This window comes from Grampus griseus, assembly GCF_964374135.1.
Source record: "Grampus griseus genome assembly, chromosome: 10".
NCBI classification, from domain to species: Eukaryota; Metazoa; Chordata; class Mammalia; order Artiodactyla; family Delphinidae; genus Grampus; species Grampus griseus.
In genome coordinates this window covers 41179465-41198789 of record NC_139004.1, presented here as the reverse complement: position 1 = coordinate 41198789, position 19325 = coordinate 41179465, and the positions used below count along the sequence as shown (strand labels likewise).

The 19325-nt window shown below is 35.2% G+C and overlaps 1 protein-coding gene across 1 annotated transcript in view; it reads right to left on the bottom strand.

Moving 5' to 3' along the window:
- Positions 1 to 19325, bottom strand: part of TINAG (tubulointerstitial nephritis antigen) — a gene marked incomplete at both ends in the record, with an annotated part of 93923 nt that overhangs the window by 9236 nt on the left and 65362 nt on the right. The window contains one exon of the mRNA XM_082664424.1: positions 6295 to 6340. Within this exon, the coding sequence (XP_082520550.1) occupies positions 6295 to 6340 (46 nt within the window). The remainder of the gene's footprint in view (positions 1 to 6294; positions 6341 to 19325) is intronic.

The following is a 19325-nucleotide window of genomic DNA, read 5'->3' as shown; positions in this document are numbered from 1 at the left end:
TCGATTTCCTCTTTTAGAGCTGTTAGCAGTTGCCTTATGTATTGAGGTCTCCTATGTTGGGTGCATATATATTTATAATTTTTATATCTTCTTCTTGGATTGATATCTAGATCATTACATAGTGTCCTTTCTTGTCTCTTGTACCATTCTTTATTTTAAAGTCTATTTTATCTGATATGAGTATTGCTACTCCAGCTTTCTTTTGATTTCCATTTGCATGGAATATATTTTTCCATCCCCACACCTTCAGTCTGTATGTGTCCTTAGGTCTGAAGTGGGCCTCTTGTAGACAGCATATATATGGGTCTTGTTTTTGTATCCATTCAGCCAATCTGTGTCTTTTGGTTGGAGCATTTAATCCATTTACATTTAAGGTAATTTTCCATATGTATGTTCCTATTCCCATTTTCTTAATTGTTTTGGTTTTGTTTTTGTCGGTCCTTTTCTTCTCTTGTGTTTCCCACTTAGAGAAGTTCCTTTAGCATTTGTTGTGTAGCTGGTTTGGTGGTGCTGAATTCTCTTAGCTTTTGCTTGTCTGTAAAGCTTTTGATTTCTCCATCGAATCTGAATGAGATCCTTGCCAGGTAGAGTAATCTTGGTTGTAGGTTCTTCCCTTTCATCACTTTAAATATGTCATGTCACTCCCTTGTGGCTTGTAGAGTTTCTGCTGAGAAATCAGCTGTTAACCTTATGGGAGTTCCCTTGTATGTTATTTGTCATTTTTCCCTTGCTGCTTTCAATAATTTTTCTTTGCCTTTAATTTTTGTCAGTTTGATTACTATGTGTCTCAGCATGTTTCTCCTTGGGTTTATCCTATATGGGACTCACTGTGCTTCCTGGACTTGGGTGGCTATTTCCTTTCCCATGTTAGGGAAGTTTTCAACTATAATTTCTTCAAATATTTTCTCAGGTCCTTTCTCTCTCTCTTCTCCTTCTGGGACCCCTGTAATGCGAATGTTGTTATGTTTAATGTTGTCCCAGAGGTCCTTAGGCTGTCTTCATTTCTTTTCATTCTTTTTCTTTATTCTGTTCCACAGCAGTGAATCCCACCATTCTCTCTTCCAGGTCACTTACCCGTTCTTCTGCCTCAGTTATTCTGCTATTGATTCCTTCTAGTGTATTTTTCATTTCAGTTATTGTATTGTTCATCTCTCTTTGTTTGTTCTTTAATTCTTCTAGGTCCTTGTTAAACATTTCCTGCATCTTCTTGATCTTTGCCTCTATTCTTTTTCCGAGGTCCTGGATCATCTTCACTATCATTATTCTGAATTCTTTTTCTGAAACATTTCCTATCTCCATTTCATTTAGTTGTTTTTATGGGGTTTTATCTTGTTCCTTCATCTGGCACATAGCCCTCTGCCTTTACATCTTTTCTATCTTTATGTGAATGTGGTTTTTGCTCCATAGGCTGCAGGATTGTAGTTCTTCTTCTTCTGCTGTCTGCCCTCTGGTGGATGAGGCTATCTAAGAGGCTTGTGGAAGTTTCCTGATGGGAGGGACTGGTCTAGTTACATCATTTTAGGTCATGTTTATTTTTAATTTCCCATTGTTTCTTGTTATTATATAGAACTATAATTTGTTTCTTATATTTTTCTAATATCAAGAAAACTTGTTAAATATGCTTACTGTTTCTAATAGTTTATTTCTATATATATTTTTGATTTTCCATATTCATAATCATGTCATCTACAAATAACATCAGTTATATTTCTTTCCACACCCCCCTTTATTTTTTGTTTGTTTGTTTGTTTTACTGCACTAGGTGGAACCTTCAGTAAAATTTTGATTAAAATGTTGAGAATGAATGTTTTATTTTTCAGTGATAAGGGAAAAGCATTCAGTATTTTACCATTAATTATGATGTTAGCTATAGGGTTTTTGTGGATAAAGTTTATAAGGTGAAGGAAGGTAGGTTCTACTCCTAATTTTCTGAGGTTTTAGATCATAAATGACTTCTTTGGTCAGCAGGATTCTAAAATGACCCCCAAATTCCTCCTCCCTTGTGTAGTTTCCCCATATAATCCTTTCCATTTGAGTGTGGGAAGGACCTGAGAATATAATGGGATATCACTTCTGTGATTAGGTTATGTTATCTCACAAAGTTGAACAGATTTTGAAGATGTGATTCAAATTCCCAATCAACTGACTGTGAGTTAATTAAAAGGGAGATTATTCTGCCTATGTGAGCCCTGTAGAAGAGAGTCTAGAAATCAGAAATTGCTTTTTCCTAATGATCTTGAAGTTACCGTGTTTGGAAAGGATTTATGAGAGTACATATGAGGGGGCAGGTGGCAAAAAAACTGTTATTATTGCATCTTCTGTACAAATTAAGATAATCATGTTTATTTTTCCATCTTTAGTCTGGCATGTGAGGAACTATATTCATTGCTTTTACATGTAAAACCAACTTTGCACTCCTGCAATAAACCTCACTTGATCATAGTATATTGTCCTTTTAATATATTTTACAGATGTGATATTTTGTGTAGAATTTTGTGTTCATAAGAGATATTGCCCAGTAGTTTTCCTTTCTTGTGTTGTCCCTGTCAAGTTTTGGTATTGGTGTTATGCTGGTTCATGAAGTGTGTTGGGAACAGTTTTTTCTCTATTTCCTAAAAGATATTGACATAAAATTGATTTCATTTGTTCTTTAAATATTTGGGAGAATTTACCAGTGAAGCAATTAGAGACTGGTGTTTCCTGTAAGAGTTTCTTTTTAATACAGAATCAGCTTTTCAAATAGTATTATAACTAGACTTTTCTGTTTTCACCTTGTGTGAGTTTTGATGCTTTGCTTTCCAAGGAGTTTATTCATTTCATCTATATTTTCAAATATATTGGCATAATGCTTGCATAGCATCTTATATTACCTACTTAATATCTATTGAAACTGAAAAAAGTCCTCGTTTTTCATTTCTATGTTAATTTTTTTTCTCTCTTGGTTTCTTTATGATCCTTCCTAGGAATTTAATCTTTTCAAAGAGTCATATCTTTGCCCTCTTGATATTCTCTATTGTATGTCCACTTTTTTTCATTGATTTCTGCCCTTCTCCTTTTCATTCCCTTCATTCTATTTTTTGGAGGTCTGAGTTCTTTATCTAGCTTACTGGATTACTATTTTCAACTTTTCCTTTTTTAATATATGCATTGGTTTTAACCTTTCTTTTTTTCAAATACATGCATCTTCTATTACATTAAGTACTGCTTTAGCTAAGTAACACAAGTTTTGACATAACATATTCTGTAAAATTTCAATCCTTTCAGTTTGTTGAACTTACCTTATGACCCAGCATATAGTCAACTTTGGCAACTATTCCATATGCACTAAAAGAATGTATATTCATTAATAGTTGTATCTAGTATTCTATGAATTTTAATTACATAAAGCTAGCTAATAGTTTTTTTTAACCTTCTATATCTTTACCTATATTTTAGCTGCTTACTCTGTGAAGTAATAAGTGGGATGTGTTGAAATATACAACAAAATTGTGGATTTGTCTTTCTCTTTTCTTCTGTAACTTTTGCTTTATATTTCTGATGCTGTGTTATCTTAGCTTTTGTTTGAATGAAAATGTTTCTGATTTGCCTTCTCTGAAGAAAGTTGTCATTGGATATAAAATTCTAGTTTCTCTTACTTAGAGTTTATTGGGCTTCCGAATTTAGGTTGGTGTCTTTCTATTTTGGAAAACTTTTGGTCGTCAGTTCTTCACATATTTGTTCCACTTCATTCTCTCTCTCATCCTTCTGAGAATGCAGTTACATGTATGTTAAAACATTTGATTGTGTCTCACCCGTCTCTTCCCAGTGTTCTGGATTTTTCATTATATTTTCCTCTGTGTACTGCAAGTTGGATATATTTTATTGCATTTATTTAAGATATCTAAGTCTGCCTGCTATTTAACCCATACGTTGAGTTCTTAATTTCAGACATTGCACTCACACCTACAATAATTCTTTTCTTTTTGTGTATTGAAATCATTTGTTGAAATTCTCTATCTTTTCATCCATATTTAAAAATTTTTTTTACAATGGTTATTACATCTATTTCTTCTATTGATAGTTTTTTCCCTTGGTTATTGGTCACATTTTTCTGCTACACATCTCAAAATTTTTAAATGCATGCTGGATACTTTGCCATAATAATTACAGTTGTCCCTTGGTATCGGTGGGGGATTGGTTCCAGGGGACCCCTTTCTCACTGCACCAAAATCCACAGATGCTCAAATCTGCCAACTAAAAACTGGCATCTGACATCTTCCTCTACAAGGATAAAGTCATTAGCCACTTCAGTCTCTGAGCTTCAACACACCTGAAAGGAGCTCAGGGCGTAGATCAGGAATGAGGCACACTGTGCTCTGGGGAAAAACTGGCAGAACAGGCCTTCAGATAATTAGATATTTTCAGAAGAAGATTTTATGAGTCCAAATTCTTGCATCTTCTCATATATAGAAAAGCACTAAAATCCTGAACGGAGACATCTGCTCCTTGTGACTAGCACTAACCTTCATGAAACTAGCAGCAAACTTCTGCAAAAATGTGTGCTTGATTACATGTATTCCCTTGTCACTAAAATCATATATATACAGACCTCTTCCCTGTCTCTTCTGAGCAGTTCTTCAGAGCTATCTGAGATGCTGTCTCCTGAGCTATAGTCCCTATTTTGCCCCAAATAAAACTTAACTCACAACCCTCACATTGTGCAATGTTTTTAGTTGACAAGTCCCTTATTTAAAATGGCATAATATTTGTATGTAACCTACACACATCCTCTCGTATGCTTTAAACCATCTCCGGGTTACTTATAATACCTAATGCAATGTAAATGTTATGTAAGTAGTTGTAAATGCAATGTAAGCGATATGTAAATAGTTGCCTGTGTACAGCAAATACAAGTTTTGCCTTTTGGAACTTTCTGGAATTTTAAAAATATTTTTGATCCACAGTTGGTTGAATCTGTGGATGCAGAACCCTCAGATATGGAGGGCGGACTACATAGAGATTGACACTGAGATTATTTTCCAAAGAAGATTAGCCTTTTCTTCTCCTAGAGAGATATGGTAAGGGACTATTCCCCTCAATTTAGTAAAGAACTGAGTAGGATCAGGGCTAGAGAAAAGTTTTGGTTAAACTTAATTGCACCTGGTTTCAAATATTTCAGGGCTGTACCTACCATGTGTGTGTTTCAGGCTCTTTTCAGGCTTCTCCTACCCTGGATTTGGCAATGCTGTAGATGATTTCACCCTGCCATCTCCCCACCCTTAACTAATCACATTATTCTGCATTCAGAAATATTCCAGGAGGCTCAAATAATATATTCTCTTTCACATATCATAAATGTTAACTATTGAACACTAATTTTATTGACTATCTCAAGCTATTTTAATAAGGAAAATTATATTTAAGAAAGCTCAGTTCAAATACAAAGAAACATCATTCTACTCAAAAACATAACACCTCCATATGTCAACAAGACAAATACGAGTGGTGACCACATACTTGGGTGATTGATTTTTGTGAGTGCCTTGTGGAGAAATCTAATTAACAAGAGTCACTTGAGTGAGCACATGCCCTAATATTTAGTGTTTTATAAGTTATAATATGCCCTGTAATGCATGCATTCAAGTTCAAATTCTATGATGAATATCATTACCTAAACTTTATTTCTGGGGGAAAAAAGGTATATAATATAAGGACCTGGGATAATTTTCTTTATTGTAATCAACTGAATATTTGAGATAATATATTCCAATCTTCTTCAAACTTTCTTACATATAACTTCTATTATTTTTTTAGACTAGATATTAGTTTTTTCTCAGTAAAGAATCATGTGTATGTTATAGTTGGCAAAAACAAAAACAAAACTCTCTCTCTCTCTCTGTCTATATATGTGTGTGTGTGTGTGTGTGTGTGTGTGTATTTGATACTAACATTACAAAAGCATCACCCATAGCAAAAATAATATAAGAATACAAAGTTGATTGACACATATGTGAGAACTCTAATCATTTCTTTAATTTTAATATAGGTGATAATAGAACAAAAGTTATTCTGTTGATTCTAATTTTGAAAAATAATACTGATTCATCTGTTACAATTTGAGATAAGAGGAGTTGTAAAATGTTACTATAATATAAATGATTATAATGGATTTTCTGTTGGAGAAAATACCAGTATTACAAATTATATTACAGTGACTTAGGATATGACTAAATAATACAAAGCTGGGAATACAGACACAGATGATTCTAAAATACTCACTTCACAGTAGAAATTTAATTGAAAAGCATTACATACCCAAAATTTTTCTTTCCGCCCCTTTGCTCCTCTCAGTGTGCCCCATCTAAAAATAACAATAAAAAACATGGTTTAAAATGTTTGAGTTACATCTTGATAAAATTCAACTTATTATCAGAATTATATCTTTTCTTTTCTCTTTGCCTCACTGTGTTTTATTATGGAACTGTCATCATTGCCTACAGAAATGTGCATGTATCATTTTCGTTTTAACCAAAACTTCATTGACTTCTTCAGAATATACTCATCTATGTCCAAATGGCTTGAAATCAAACTCTTTGACCAAAGGATATAAGTCTTAGGGCAGCAGGGATGCAGGGGTTTTAAAGTACTTAAAGATGCCTCTCGTCTTCATATCTCACCGTCTGAAACTCTGCCAAAAATCTCCAAAACTACCGATAAAAAACATAATGTAAATTAAGATAACTGTTATAGAAAAGAGCATTTATGTAAAAATATTCATATGCATATATTATTCTAGAAAATGGCTGTATGCCTAATGTGGCATTTCTATATATACATGTACATATGGAAATCAAATACTATATTCTCAGTACTGAGCCATTCTCAGTGTAGCAGGTAACAGTTCATAAAATATACAGGCCTACAATACCTCATTTCTTTTCTCTTGACTAAACCCAGTGACACAGATGTTACTAACATGTTCTATTTACTAATGAAATATCAAGACCTGTCCAAGATCACAGAATGTTGTTGAGCCAGCATTCCAAATTTCATGTTCTTAACATGCCATATTGCCTCTCTTGTAAATATACAGTCCCCAACTGCAGTGTGTCCTGAGTGACATCAGTTTTATGTGGAGAAAGTATATTGACCACCACTTTCATGCACTTTGGTGGATTATGAGAAAATAATCCTGCCCACTTCAATTCATTCTTAATACCCCAAATCTCAACATCAGAGTGGTATGCGATTGTATAAAAGAACATTCTGGAAGAGGTACAAATTTGTTGTTCAAATATTTCAACATATTCATTTGCCAGAAAGCTGTTTTTCATAGGGTATAAAATAGAATGATGGCACCACAGCATAGAAGTATTGCTTAAAGATGACAGGTTTATTGTAAGCATCTTGGGGCATTCAAGAGAGTATGCAATAATGCATTTGGATCCTTTGGTACGAGAGTGAGGGAAGAAAAAAGTGATTTGGGAAATAGGAAAACACTAAAGAACAATTTTTCTTTAGTTTGTTCCTGATGGAGACTAGAACTGGTAATTGCACGGATTGCCATGTCTTTTTTAGTTATCTATGCACAGAGCAGTGGACTGAAACACTTTAGGGTTTCAAATATTCTAGCCGCTTTACCATGTAAGTTTAAACTGGTTCAGTTTTCAAAATCATTTTGCAGTTTTGTAATTGTACCTACCTCCTTGTAACTTTTCTAAAAAAGCTATCACCATTGAAAAAATTTACCAGTCATACTATGTGCCCCCAAATCTTCTAAGGTCATTATGTACTTCAAGCAGTGACCATATCTGAAACCTTGAGTTGCTCATTTTTTACTCATGACTTTTATGACAATTTCAGGAAGCCTGTACCACTCAAGCAAACTTCCTTTCAGGCAGTCTGAACACTAGTTACTTTAGCTATTTACATGAAATACAAAATATCAATACAAGACTAAATCAGAAAAATTTAAGGAATTGTATGACTCCAAAACAATACAGGCAGGAGAGGATCCCCATATCTGAGATCCCACCAGACATGGTGAGAAGTTGAGATCCGTCTTGCTTGAGGCACTAAGGAGCCTCATAAGAAAAAACTCCTAATCAAGAAAGAGGTATTCAGACATGACAAGCTCAATCCAGTAATTAAGCCCTCATCAAAAGCGAGGAAGAGCCATTGAGAGTATGATTTGTTCCCAGCCACTCAGATACATCCAAACTTAGCTCCACACTGAACTCAGCTAAGTTTGGAGTTGGGGGAGAAGCAAGTCAGACTTGTTATTAAAATCTGATAGAGCTATTTCACTAAAAACTGTATATTCCATAAAACACTTTAATGATAATAAAATAGAGGGTAATACCAAAAGTGGATAAAGGTTTCTTTCCCACTTTGGAAGATATTTCTAACTTCCTGGGCTCCACTGCATTGAGAATGGTGCATGGGAAGACAAAGTAGTATAACAGAGGGAATTGGAAGACATACAGGCAAAATACACTATGAAGTAAGTATTGCATTTATTATTAAGTCCATTTTAGGTACTACTAGGCACTCTCAGAAATATTGAGACATTGTTTTGGGGCATGAAGATCCACAACTGCATATAGGGTGAAGATTTACCAAAATGATGACTACACATAATTCCATTAACAGCAGATCAAAGATTAACTACAGTGGACCCTTGAACAATATGGGTTTGAACTGTGTGGGTCCACTTATACAGGGGTTTCTTTAACTAAATACATATTACAGTACTATAGAGTCTGCAGTTGGCTGAATCCGTGGATGAGGACTATGGTGTTAAAAAAGTAAAAAAGTTACATGCAGGATTCCAAATGTGTGGGTCAGTGGCCCTAACCCCAGCATTGTTCAAGGATCAATTGTAATTCTAAGGAAACATTTCCTCACAAAGGAGGAGAGGCACTTCAGAATGTAGTTGTGTAATTTTTCTTATTGTAGTATTATCAAATAAGTTAAAAGTGGACTAAACTACTTTATTTTGGAGATATCTAGGAAATACAAACTATCACTTTTGTTCAAATGGCCATATTTTTCATATGTTCCTATACATTTTGTTATGATTATCTAAATAATATTTTTTAATGATATAATAGCATTATTATCTTGCAAATCTATCAACTCTTTGAAGTTGCTATAAATTTCTTTTCAGGAAGTACTGTTGTTTATTATAACCTTAAGATGCATTATTTTGAGCACCATTTTTAACCCAGGGAGAATGCCAGCATTAAAATTATTATAAACATTCTCAAAATGGACAGAAAAAGTTAATCAAGGCTTCAAATAAAGGTGAGGGAGGAAAAGGAAAATAAGTCTGCTGAAGCTGATAGTTTCAGGGGCTTGGATGCTTGTGAAAAAAATTATAAACAAAGGATGTGGACCTTTATGCAAAATTCAGTTGGAAAGAAAATACCACAGCTCATCACAGAAGCTAATGTTCAGTTCCCCTATGTTACAACCTCTGTGTCAAATGACAAGCAAGTTTCATCCATCAGAGGGTCTAATGTTTGCACTGTGACCTTCAGCTATCTTTTGTTTCCTCTATGTTCAGTAGACTGTTCCTCAGATGGTAATCAAATATCCCATAAAGTCGCAAAGGGGTGTTGTAGAAAAATAGGTGAGTGGGTTATTTTCTAAATACCCCAGGTTCTGAACAACTGGGAAAAATCACTTGACCACAGGTAATTTTTCATTTGTTTAAGAGTGAATTTATGTAATTAAAACCTTTATCCAAACAAAGATAAATGTTAACTAGTACAAAACAAGAAGACTACTATTATTCATTTACAGAGAGAGTCTCTCTATTTTTGACCTAAGAAGGGCATTTTTCCCATATATATACTTTCCTGAATTGTGGTACTGATTGTACCAATAGGTTGAAAATTTTAGAAATACATATATATTTTCACAAATATCTTCTTGTCAGGCAGTGGGTGTCTTTGAGGACATGAGGATTTTCATTACAGTCATACTTGCTCTAAGCCTATGTACACACTTCTTTCCTTCCATTACACCTCTTCATTTAGGACTATTCAAAAACATTTGTTTAGATGAATCAGAACCTTAGCCGTCTTCTGCCGAGATTGTTTCCTTAAACTTGTTCACTTAAAACAACTGTACAGGGACTCCCTGGTGGCGCAGTGGTTAAGAATCCATCGGCCAATGCAGGGGACACGGGTTTGATCCCTGGTTCCAGGAAGATCCCACATGCTGCAGAGCAACTAAGCCCATGTGTCACAACTACTGAGCCTGTGCTCTAGAACCTGTGCTCTGCAAAAGAGAAGCCACCGCAACAAAGAGTAGACCCTGCTCGCCACAACTAGAGAAAGCCCATGCACAGCAACGAAGACCCAACACAGCCAAAAATAAATTAATTAATTAATTAAAAAAAATAAAACTACTGTACTATGGGTTCACCAGCTGGAGAGACCTTAAGAGCAGCTGTTCTTGCCTTGAGGGATTCAATTGCCTATGAACTTATACTATTCTTTTCATTTTTTCTACCTCATTAAATTAAATCATTTACACTATTTGTTAAGACACATTAATGCTCCTTTTCCTTACAATTTAGTGACTCCTGGGGAAATGCTGGTATTGGAAAACTCCAGGCAGCTCGCAGCTCATTGCCATATTACCTGATGATGCCTGAGGAGCGATGGTTCCTACACTGAGTCTATTGCTACATCTCTCACTTCAAGCACATGATCACCTAAGCTCTTCCTTCTGGATTATTCTTATATGCTCATTTTTAGGTAGTTCTGGAAACACTACTCTTTTGCATAATATTAAAAGTTTTTCTTGGAGATACCCTAAATTCTGCAAAGTAAACTTTAAAGAATGATGTAAGATTTTGTATGGCTAAGGTCCTTTGAAAAGGATGTTGTTCTTTTCAGACAACAGTGCTAAACAATACTAGACCTCTTAAAACCCTATTTTAAGCTCTGCCTAGATAGTAAAACAATTGGAACTGAATAAGTACTTTGTATAAGACTTTAAATGATATTTTTTTTTCTCTTCCTTGGTTTTGTTTGATTTTGCCATTGAGGTCAATTTATACAATGTGGTCGTATTAGACATGGTAAATAAGAGAAAAGTGAATATACAATTTTCTTAAAGTAACATTGATATTCCTATAAGTATCCCTTTTAATAATGAAAGTACAGCATCTCTTGTGTACTTTGCCCATTTGTTTCTGCCTTTATTCAGCAAACTACTCTTTAGTACAAAGAAAATGTATCTTCTACCTTCAAGAAGCTGATAATCTAATGGGAATGACGTTGGGAAGTAAAAACACAAACAAGTATAAAAATAATTTGAATTCTATAATTGCTACCTTTATAAAAGCATGTTTCACAATTTTTCTATGAGTTACAGGTGAGGAAATTAACTGTGGAGGGCAAAGACAACTGGCTTCACAGAGTGGAGTAGAAATTCTTCAGGTGGAAATGGGAGTATAGAATTGTAGGTACGGTAAGCACAAAGTCACAAGAGAGCCATGAAAACCTCATCTCAGCCTATTCTTAGAGCAGCACTTGGTTCAGTGTGACTGGAGAACAGAGGTGGGAGTGGCTGGAAATAAAGTTAGAAAAGGAGATTTGGCTCAGCCCGTAGAGAGCACTCAAGGCTACCGAGCTTGGCATTTATAAAGTGATGGTAAAGAGTCATCCACATATGGGATGTGACATGATCCAGATAGTTTTTCACAGAGACAACTCTGGTGTTAGCATGGGGATAGATTCCAAGGGGGAGGAGATTGAGATGAATATTTTCATTAAAGCAAGACATAATGAAATGTTGAATAAGAATGTAAGTTCTCTCAAGCAAATGTTGATTCTTTTAACAGCTGTGTCTCCAACATCTGGGATAGTGACTATCACACAGGAAACCCTCCATAGATATTTTTTGAGCAAGTACACGGGCAGTGGGAATGAAAAGGAGGGCACAGATTTGAGAGCTATTTTGGAGATAAAAGGGAGGAATTTATTGGCTAATTTATTTTGACTGAAAGGAAGAAGAAGGAGTCAAGGTTAACTGCAGGATTTCAAGGTTGAATGAGTAGGGAGGTACATCAAATGTGGCAAATCTTGGGGTACACTTCACACTGTAGAGAGATGTGTTCCTGATGACCAGGTTGATTGATCATCGCCAAGACTAATTACAGAGTTGCTTCATCTTCTTTAGAGTAGTTTTGCATATAAACCTTTAAATTCATGGATTTTCAGGGTTTCTGACAGGTAAACCACTGAAGGAACCAAGGAAAGCTGATAATTAGAAATAATTGTGAAAGAGACTTTCTGCAGAGTGAGGAATTCTTCTGTGACAAGAACAATTATTTTTAACTCACATGTCAGGATCATATTTGCTTCTTTAAAGCAGATCTCACCTCCAGCTAAGAATTCAGAGTTACAAGAAGAAAAAAAATTACTTTATATTGATGGTAGGCATATTACACTGTAGCCCAATCATCTAGATCAAAATGTTGCAATGCTTCTGGTGATCTGTTACTTCTGGGGTCACAGCATGTACCCAATAGACTGACAAGAGGAATTCAAACTCATGTTTTCTGGGCAGACCAATTCCGTATTAGTGAATATAGATCCAGACAGATAAAAAGCAAAGTTTCTAAACAGTGGACATGTAAAGAAACTTGATGCAGTACAGACAACTAGAACAGGAAATTTTGGAGGAAAACAGGGAACAGATACATAAGAGAGACTGATATGAAACTCCAACCCTTCTTATTAAGGAAATGAAAGTCAGATAGGATATAAGTATAAAGAAACCACCAGATGAGTTTCAAGTCAATAACAGTGATATGACTACTCTGGATATAGGACTTTACTTCTAAAGGTGAGACAGCAGATAGATGATTAGGTCCCTTTAACACAAAGATTTGAAAGATAACTGCAGTAATAATGAAGCAGAGATACACAGGCTTTTTTTGTCTTATGAATGTTCTAGCAGAGACACTTAGTAACTTTATTCAAAAAAATACTCAGGCTTGGTGAGCGTGGCAGTGTTGAATATGACGAGAGCCATCACAAGGTGCTAATTAACGCTAGATCAGAGATGAATGAAAATAGACAGCATGGGAAAGCAAAATAAAATAAGGGTCTTACCCATTCCCCTTCACTTTCTACTGAAACGAAATGTACATTAAGCCAGGGTGCACTGAATCTAAGACTGGGTACTTTTATTGAAGCATTCTGCCAGGGAGCTACAAACTTTATCATTGATTGGAGAAGTAGATGGAGATTTCTGAAAGATAATTATTTTGTATGAAAATGTCAGAGAAGATTGTGTGTACTGTGTGCTCCTCACTTATTAATCATCCAAACAACACTGTTTATTGAACTGCTGACATATTGCTTACACTACCCTCTCTTAATATTTCAGGAAGCAAAAAGATTGCTGAGTATACTGTCACATTTAATTTGACCTATAAAAAGGATTATGGAGGAAATTGATGACAAGGTTGTACCCAGTTTATGCTCTGGTCAGAATGATCTGCTGTGAAACTGGGAGAAGTATCCCAGAATATGTGTTAAGATGTCCACACCATGTGAAATATACTAGGGAGAGATTGCAGAACCAGAACTGTCCATCATCATCAATGACAAAGAACTAGGGTAATATCTAATGATGACACACCATGAGGGAAAACTTCAGCCATTTGATGTTAGGAATAGAAATGGCTTTCTATTTCCTTATAAAATCTTACCACTGAATGGAGACTTCAGGGGTTAGAGTATATGACTCACAGGCGAAATCACGCCCACAGCCTGTTTGTTTGTTTTTTAGTTATTTTTTTAAATTGAAGTATAGTTGATTTACAATGCTGTGTTGATTTCAGATGTACAGCAAAGTGACTCAGTTATGGAACAGCCAAGCTCATTCTTCTACATATTATCCATATCTACAAATGACAGAGTTGAATAGTCAAGACCATACAGTTCCCCAAATTAATCTGACTCTAATCCAATTTCTTTGCTTCATAGATAAGGCAACTAAAGCCCCAAGAGGTTAAGTAACAGTGCAAAATTATATGGTAAGTGACTAAATTGTCACTAGTATCTAAGGAGCAACCTACAACATTAGCGACAAAAAGTAGGACCAGGAGAAGATAGAAATGGATGGAGTCATTTCCAGCTGTGAAGAGGAAGGGCATGATCAGCCTTGAGTAATTTGCAGAAGATACCAAGAAGAAAGGGGCACACCTGAGAGAAGAGAAGGAGATAATGCCAGTGTTTATCATTTGTGTCTTCATAGAGGAGCCATGAAAGGTTTGGAAGGGGAGGAATTGTAGGCAACCATAGAAAGATAAAGCTGGTTATGGTGAACAAGATGGACTAAAATGAAAAAGTGTGGGGCAGGCAGAACAGCTTGGTCATGATAACAATATTCCAATCAGGGTTGCATTCATCACATCCAACCAACTCATTTATATCCAAAAATGTAATGACCCTAATGATTAGAATCATGGGGATGGAAAAGAATAATATTTGTTACATTTATTTTGAGGATCAAAGTAAATCAAATTTGTCACTTAGTATCACAAATAGTACTCATTCATCATCTGTGAAATTCATTTTTTCTGCAACCTTTCCCCTTTTAGGGTAACATAGACTTGGCCCTACCTTCTCTTTGGTCATATTGAAGGAGTCCGTCATATCCCACATGTTTTTGTTCAGAGGAGACATTATAAATCACCATAACAACACACGCCTTTTAAGAAAATCTCCCAGTTCATTCACTCATCAGAATTGTCCTGTAGATTATGTTTTCTGGAGCGTACGAGAAAATCCTGATCCTAGATTCCAACATGGTAAGCTTGTATTATATACTTTCTAAAAATGTGCTGTGATTATCCTGAAAGTGCTCTCTCTTTCAAGGGACAACCAGTCCACACTTCTTCCTGACAAAAGAAGTCAGAAGCCACTCTACTTCCTATTCCCGATATCCCCCCAACACCACCACACGTCAGGAAATTCACAAGCATATGCTTTACCTAACCTCCATTGTGAATTCTATCATATTTGAAATTTTAAGGACAACACCTACCACAGAAGGTATTCGCTTTTAAAACAGAATCACCACAAGTAATGTATTAAGCTGAATTTCGAAAATAACCCTGTACCAGGGACTAATAACGCTCCATCACACAGGCCCCCCAAATCTTAAGTATCCACAGACATTAAAACTCATCTTAGCAAGAAAGTAAAGTATACTTTCCCAATAACTGAAAGCCATAATTTTTATATTATTATTAATAACAGTAAATATTTATTGAATGCTTCCATACATGAAGCATACAAGTACTGTGTATGCATGATCCCATTTATTCCGCACAAGCATCATTTTATCCCCAGGTTACAAAAAGCTAAACACATCTCAGTAAATGGCAGCAAGAGATTTTTGATATAGATTGTCTGACTTCAACACACATACTCGTAACACTGTGTTGTGTTCCAGGGGTCTAATAAACAAGATTAGTATTGAAGCGGCTTGAGCTTAGCATCGATTCTGCAACTAGACAGCATGGGAATCTCTGGAAAATCTCTATCACTATACCCTCTTCTTTTACATTAGGTTATTGGGTAGATAAAATCCAGGTCCTTTACAGATCTTAGATGGATAAGATATTTTAAGTTTGAAAAGTAGTATATTCTTTAATCAATTTAATTAAATTATCCTTTTAATACTTCTTTTATTTTTAATAGTATTTACTACTAAAATACCTCAACCTGGTAATGAAAGTGAAATAAAATAACAGTTTAGCAGTCAAATAGCTTCGTATTTAAAAGTTGCATTTAATAAAGATATAGAAATCTTAGGATATAGGGAAGAGAAAAAAAGTTTTATAAAAATGAAATCCTTGAAAAATAGCATTTCTCTAAAGAAAAATAAGTGCAGGATACTTAATAATAGTCTTTAAAAAGTAAGAAAGTTTATGTTATCTTCTTTATAAATAAAACATTCAAGTTCCAATTAAGTTGCTCTGAGTTTGTTTGTTTTAATCTCATTAGGAAAATAACTAGATAAACATTGAAAAAATGAGAGCAATGCAACAATGTGAATACCATGTAATATTAAAATAAAGTGGTAGAAATTGAATGATAGACAGTGTGTATTTTGAACAGGGCACCTCAGAATCAAACCTTAATAAATTTATGTAAGAATTTAATAAGCTATAAAAAATGCATTTCAAAGAGTAAGGAAGGAATGGATTATTCATTATGTGGTCTTGGTGCTTTTAGCTCAGAGTCTGGAGGAAAAAATTAGATCATCACCACACATCATCACCCAAATATCTTCCAGGTAGATCTTTGACTTAATTACTTTAGAAATAGAACTTTAAAAATTTAGAATAAAAGTTAAAGTATTGCCCAGGTCAAAATCATTAAAAATAAATTTATGAAGCCAACAATAAACTGGGGTTTAGTCTTAAAAACGAAGACTCTGTTAGAAAAGCAAATAAAGAGCAAGAATAATAAGTTCACAGTAGAGGAAATGCAAAGGCTTAATTAACATCCTAGTAACATTTACTCCAGGGTCATTTCCTACTCTAGTCCTGACTTGTACGTTCTCTAATGCACCTGCATGCTCTTAGGTGAGGTTCCCCTCCTCTATGCTCTCTAACATTTTGATTCCATCTGTGCAAAACCAATGCACTTACATTATGTGGGTTTTTTGTTTGTTTGTTTGTTTTAATTCTTGTAGATTAGTCAAGATGGCAGAGGAGAGAGACCCTGAGCTCACCTCCTCTCACATTGTATGTTTACAGGACTGTTCTCACTACTAGATCAAAAACACTTCCAGGCCAGGCCAGTGTATGAACATGGTTTCCCAGAGCTCAGGTCTGCCACGATGTGTCAGGGGAAGAAAGATTACTTTTCCTTTTTGAATGTTATTCAGTTTGTGCTACTTGCTTTATAGCAGAAACTGTACAGTGGATCTAGTCTATTGAGATCCCATTTCTATTCTTTGGTGACAGTTTCTGCTCTCAAATTTACCCACATCTCAAAGTAGAATGACCCAGAACTAGGAGACTGAACTGAACCGAACATCACAGAATAGGAGGTAGAGAAATGCCACCTGGACACTTGGAACTTTCACTGTAAACCAAACAATGTCGTTGTGAAGGCATATAAATTCATACAGAGATGATGGAGGACAGGGGGCGAGGGCAAACCCAGAGATGCTGAAGCAGTCAGACCAGGTGAGGCCCTAGGGCAGGTTAGTAAATTATCATTAATAGCAGAATACCCCGAGACTGGGCTACCTCTTAGTCTCAGTTTTCACTAGATTCCTCCTCACTCTACACTCAACCTATTTACCCTTTCCAGTTTCTTAAGTAGGTAATATTCTCTCTCACTGTGAGATTGTCCATTTGCTGCTCACTTTTCCTGGGACATGCTCTTCTCTTGCCATGTACCTTTAATAATTCCTACCTGCTTTACTCACCTCCACAGCAGGTGCTACCTCTTCCCACAAGTCTTCTCTGGCCCCAGAATTGGAGTTATGTGCCTTTCTATATGACTCACACCCTCACTACTCAATTTAAATTCCTATCCTATTTCCATCTCCACGCTTAAGACATTGTGCATCAGCACTGCTTGTTCCTCTCTGTCCCGCTCTGTCTCCTTCTCTGCCTCCTCTCTCTCTCTCTCTCTCTCTCTCTCTCTCTCTCTCCCTTTCTATCTCTCTCTCCCATTTGCTTGAAAACAGGAGCAGGATATTTTTGCTATTGGTATTCTTAATGTCTAGCACACTACATGATTGACACATATTACATACTGAAAAAAAAGTTTCTAATTGAAAAATTAGGCAAAGGTCTTTATGTGCAGATTAAAGATGTGTGGTCAAAGCAAGTGAGAATAGAATTTTTAAATAGGAAAAAAAGGATATATTTATTTTTACCCTAAGGACACTTTTACTAAAAGAAAAAATATAGCAGTTTCTTGAGAAAACCTAGATGATAAAACATTGAGTGAATCTTGACACTGGACCTTCCTTGTTCCTATATATACTTGTGTGTCTGTGTGTGTGTGTGTGTATCTATATATATAATATTTATATAGAAATGTAGTATGGTTAAAAGAGTTATTTTGAAGTCAGAAGAACTTTAAAAGTTTTCTAAAACACTCTGTCTCTTATTTCTAGTAAAATGGAATACTAATTCCCATCTTATAAAGTTTTTTGAACAGTACTACTTCAGTGATTATGGATATAGTTGGTACCAAATGCATTTATTAATTGATTCAATCTTGTAAAGCAGTAATTCTTAGAATTTCCCAGTGAAGATTCTCTAAAAACTGAACACAATCACAGAAGGTCTGGGAAATGTAGATCAAGTCAGCTCTCCACAAACTCAAATTTGTGTCTCTGTTTTTTTTTTTTTCTTTAAAATTTATGCAAATTTGGAATTCTGCTCCAAACTATAGCTCTATTTGTTCTCATGTTATAATGTCACTGCCAAATCTTTTATACTTCCCAGCCTCATTTGCAGCTGGGTAGAGGCATGTGAATGAGTTTTAGCCAAATGAATGTGAATGGACTTGTAAGTGCCATTTCTGAGTCAAGGCTTTAAAAGAAGTGAATTTAAGAAGCCCTCCTCATGCTCTTCTTCATTTTCCAGAGGCAGAATAAAATCAAAACATGTGACCCTAAGAGATGGCAGAGCAACAAGGTAGAAAGAGCTTGGAGCCCCTGAAACCATATGGAACAAAGCGACCCCAAATCTAGGATCTCCCATCTTGAACTAGTATATGAATAAGAAATAAACTTTAAGATATTTGAATTATTAAATATTTTGAGTTTATTTATTGTAGCAGCTAGTGTTATTCAAGCCAGTGCACCCCAAGACCGAAATTAAATGTTTTTGCATTGTCTACACTAATTATCACATATTTATTTTCATTTTCTAAATAAGTGTAGTTGAAAGGTTCATTCTACTGTCTTGGACTTCACCATGCATTAAAAACCTCTAACTAAAACTTCTGCTTAGAATTTACCAATTTGCCAAGGGTTAAACACAACATAGCATGATATTTCAGGCTTACCATTAGTGGTTATTCAGAAAAGAAGAAGGAAAAAAAGATGAATGGGGGAAAACAAGGGGTGGCCCCAATATAGCTATGTTAAATAATTTATAATCTCACTAAATAATGATTTACGCTCCTGGAGTCCTTGCTGTTTATATGTTTAGACAATATGGGGAAAATATATGAGAAATTTAACTCTGAAGCATTATTTTAAAATTGTTATTGAAATATAGTTGATTTGCAATGTTGTGTTAGTACAGTAAAGTGATTCAGTTACACATACAT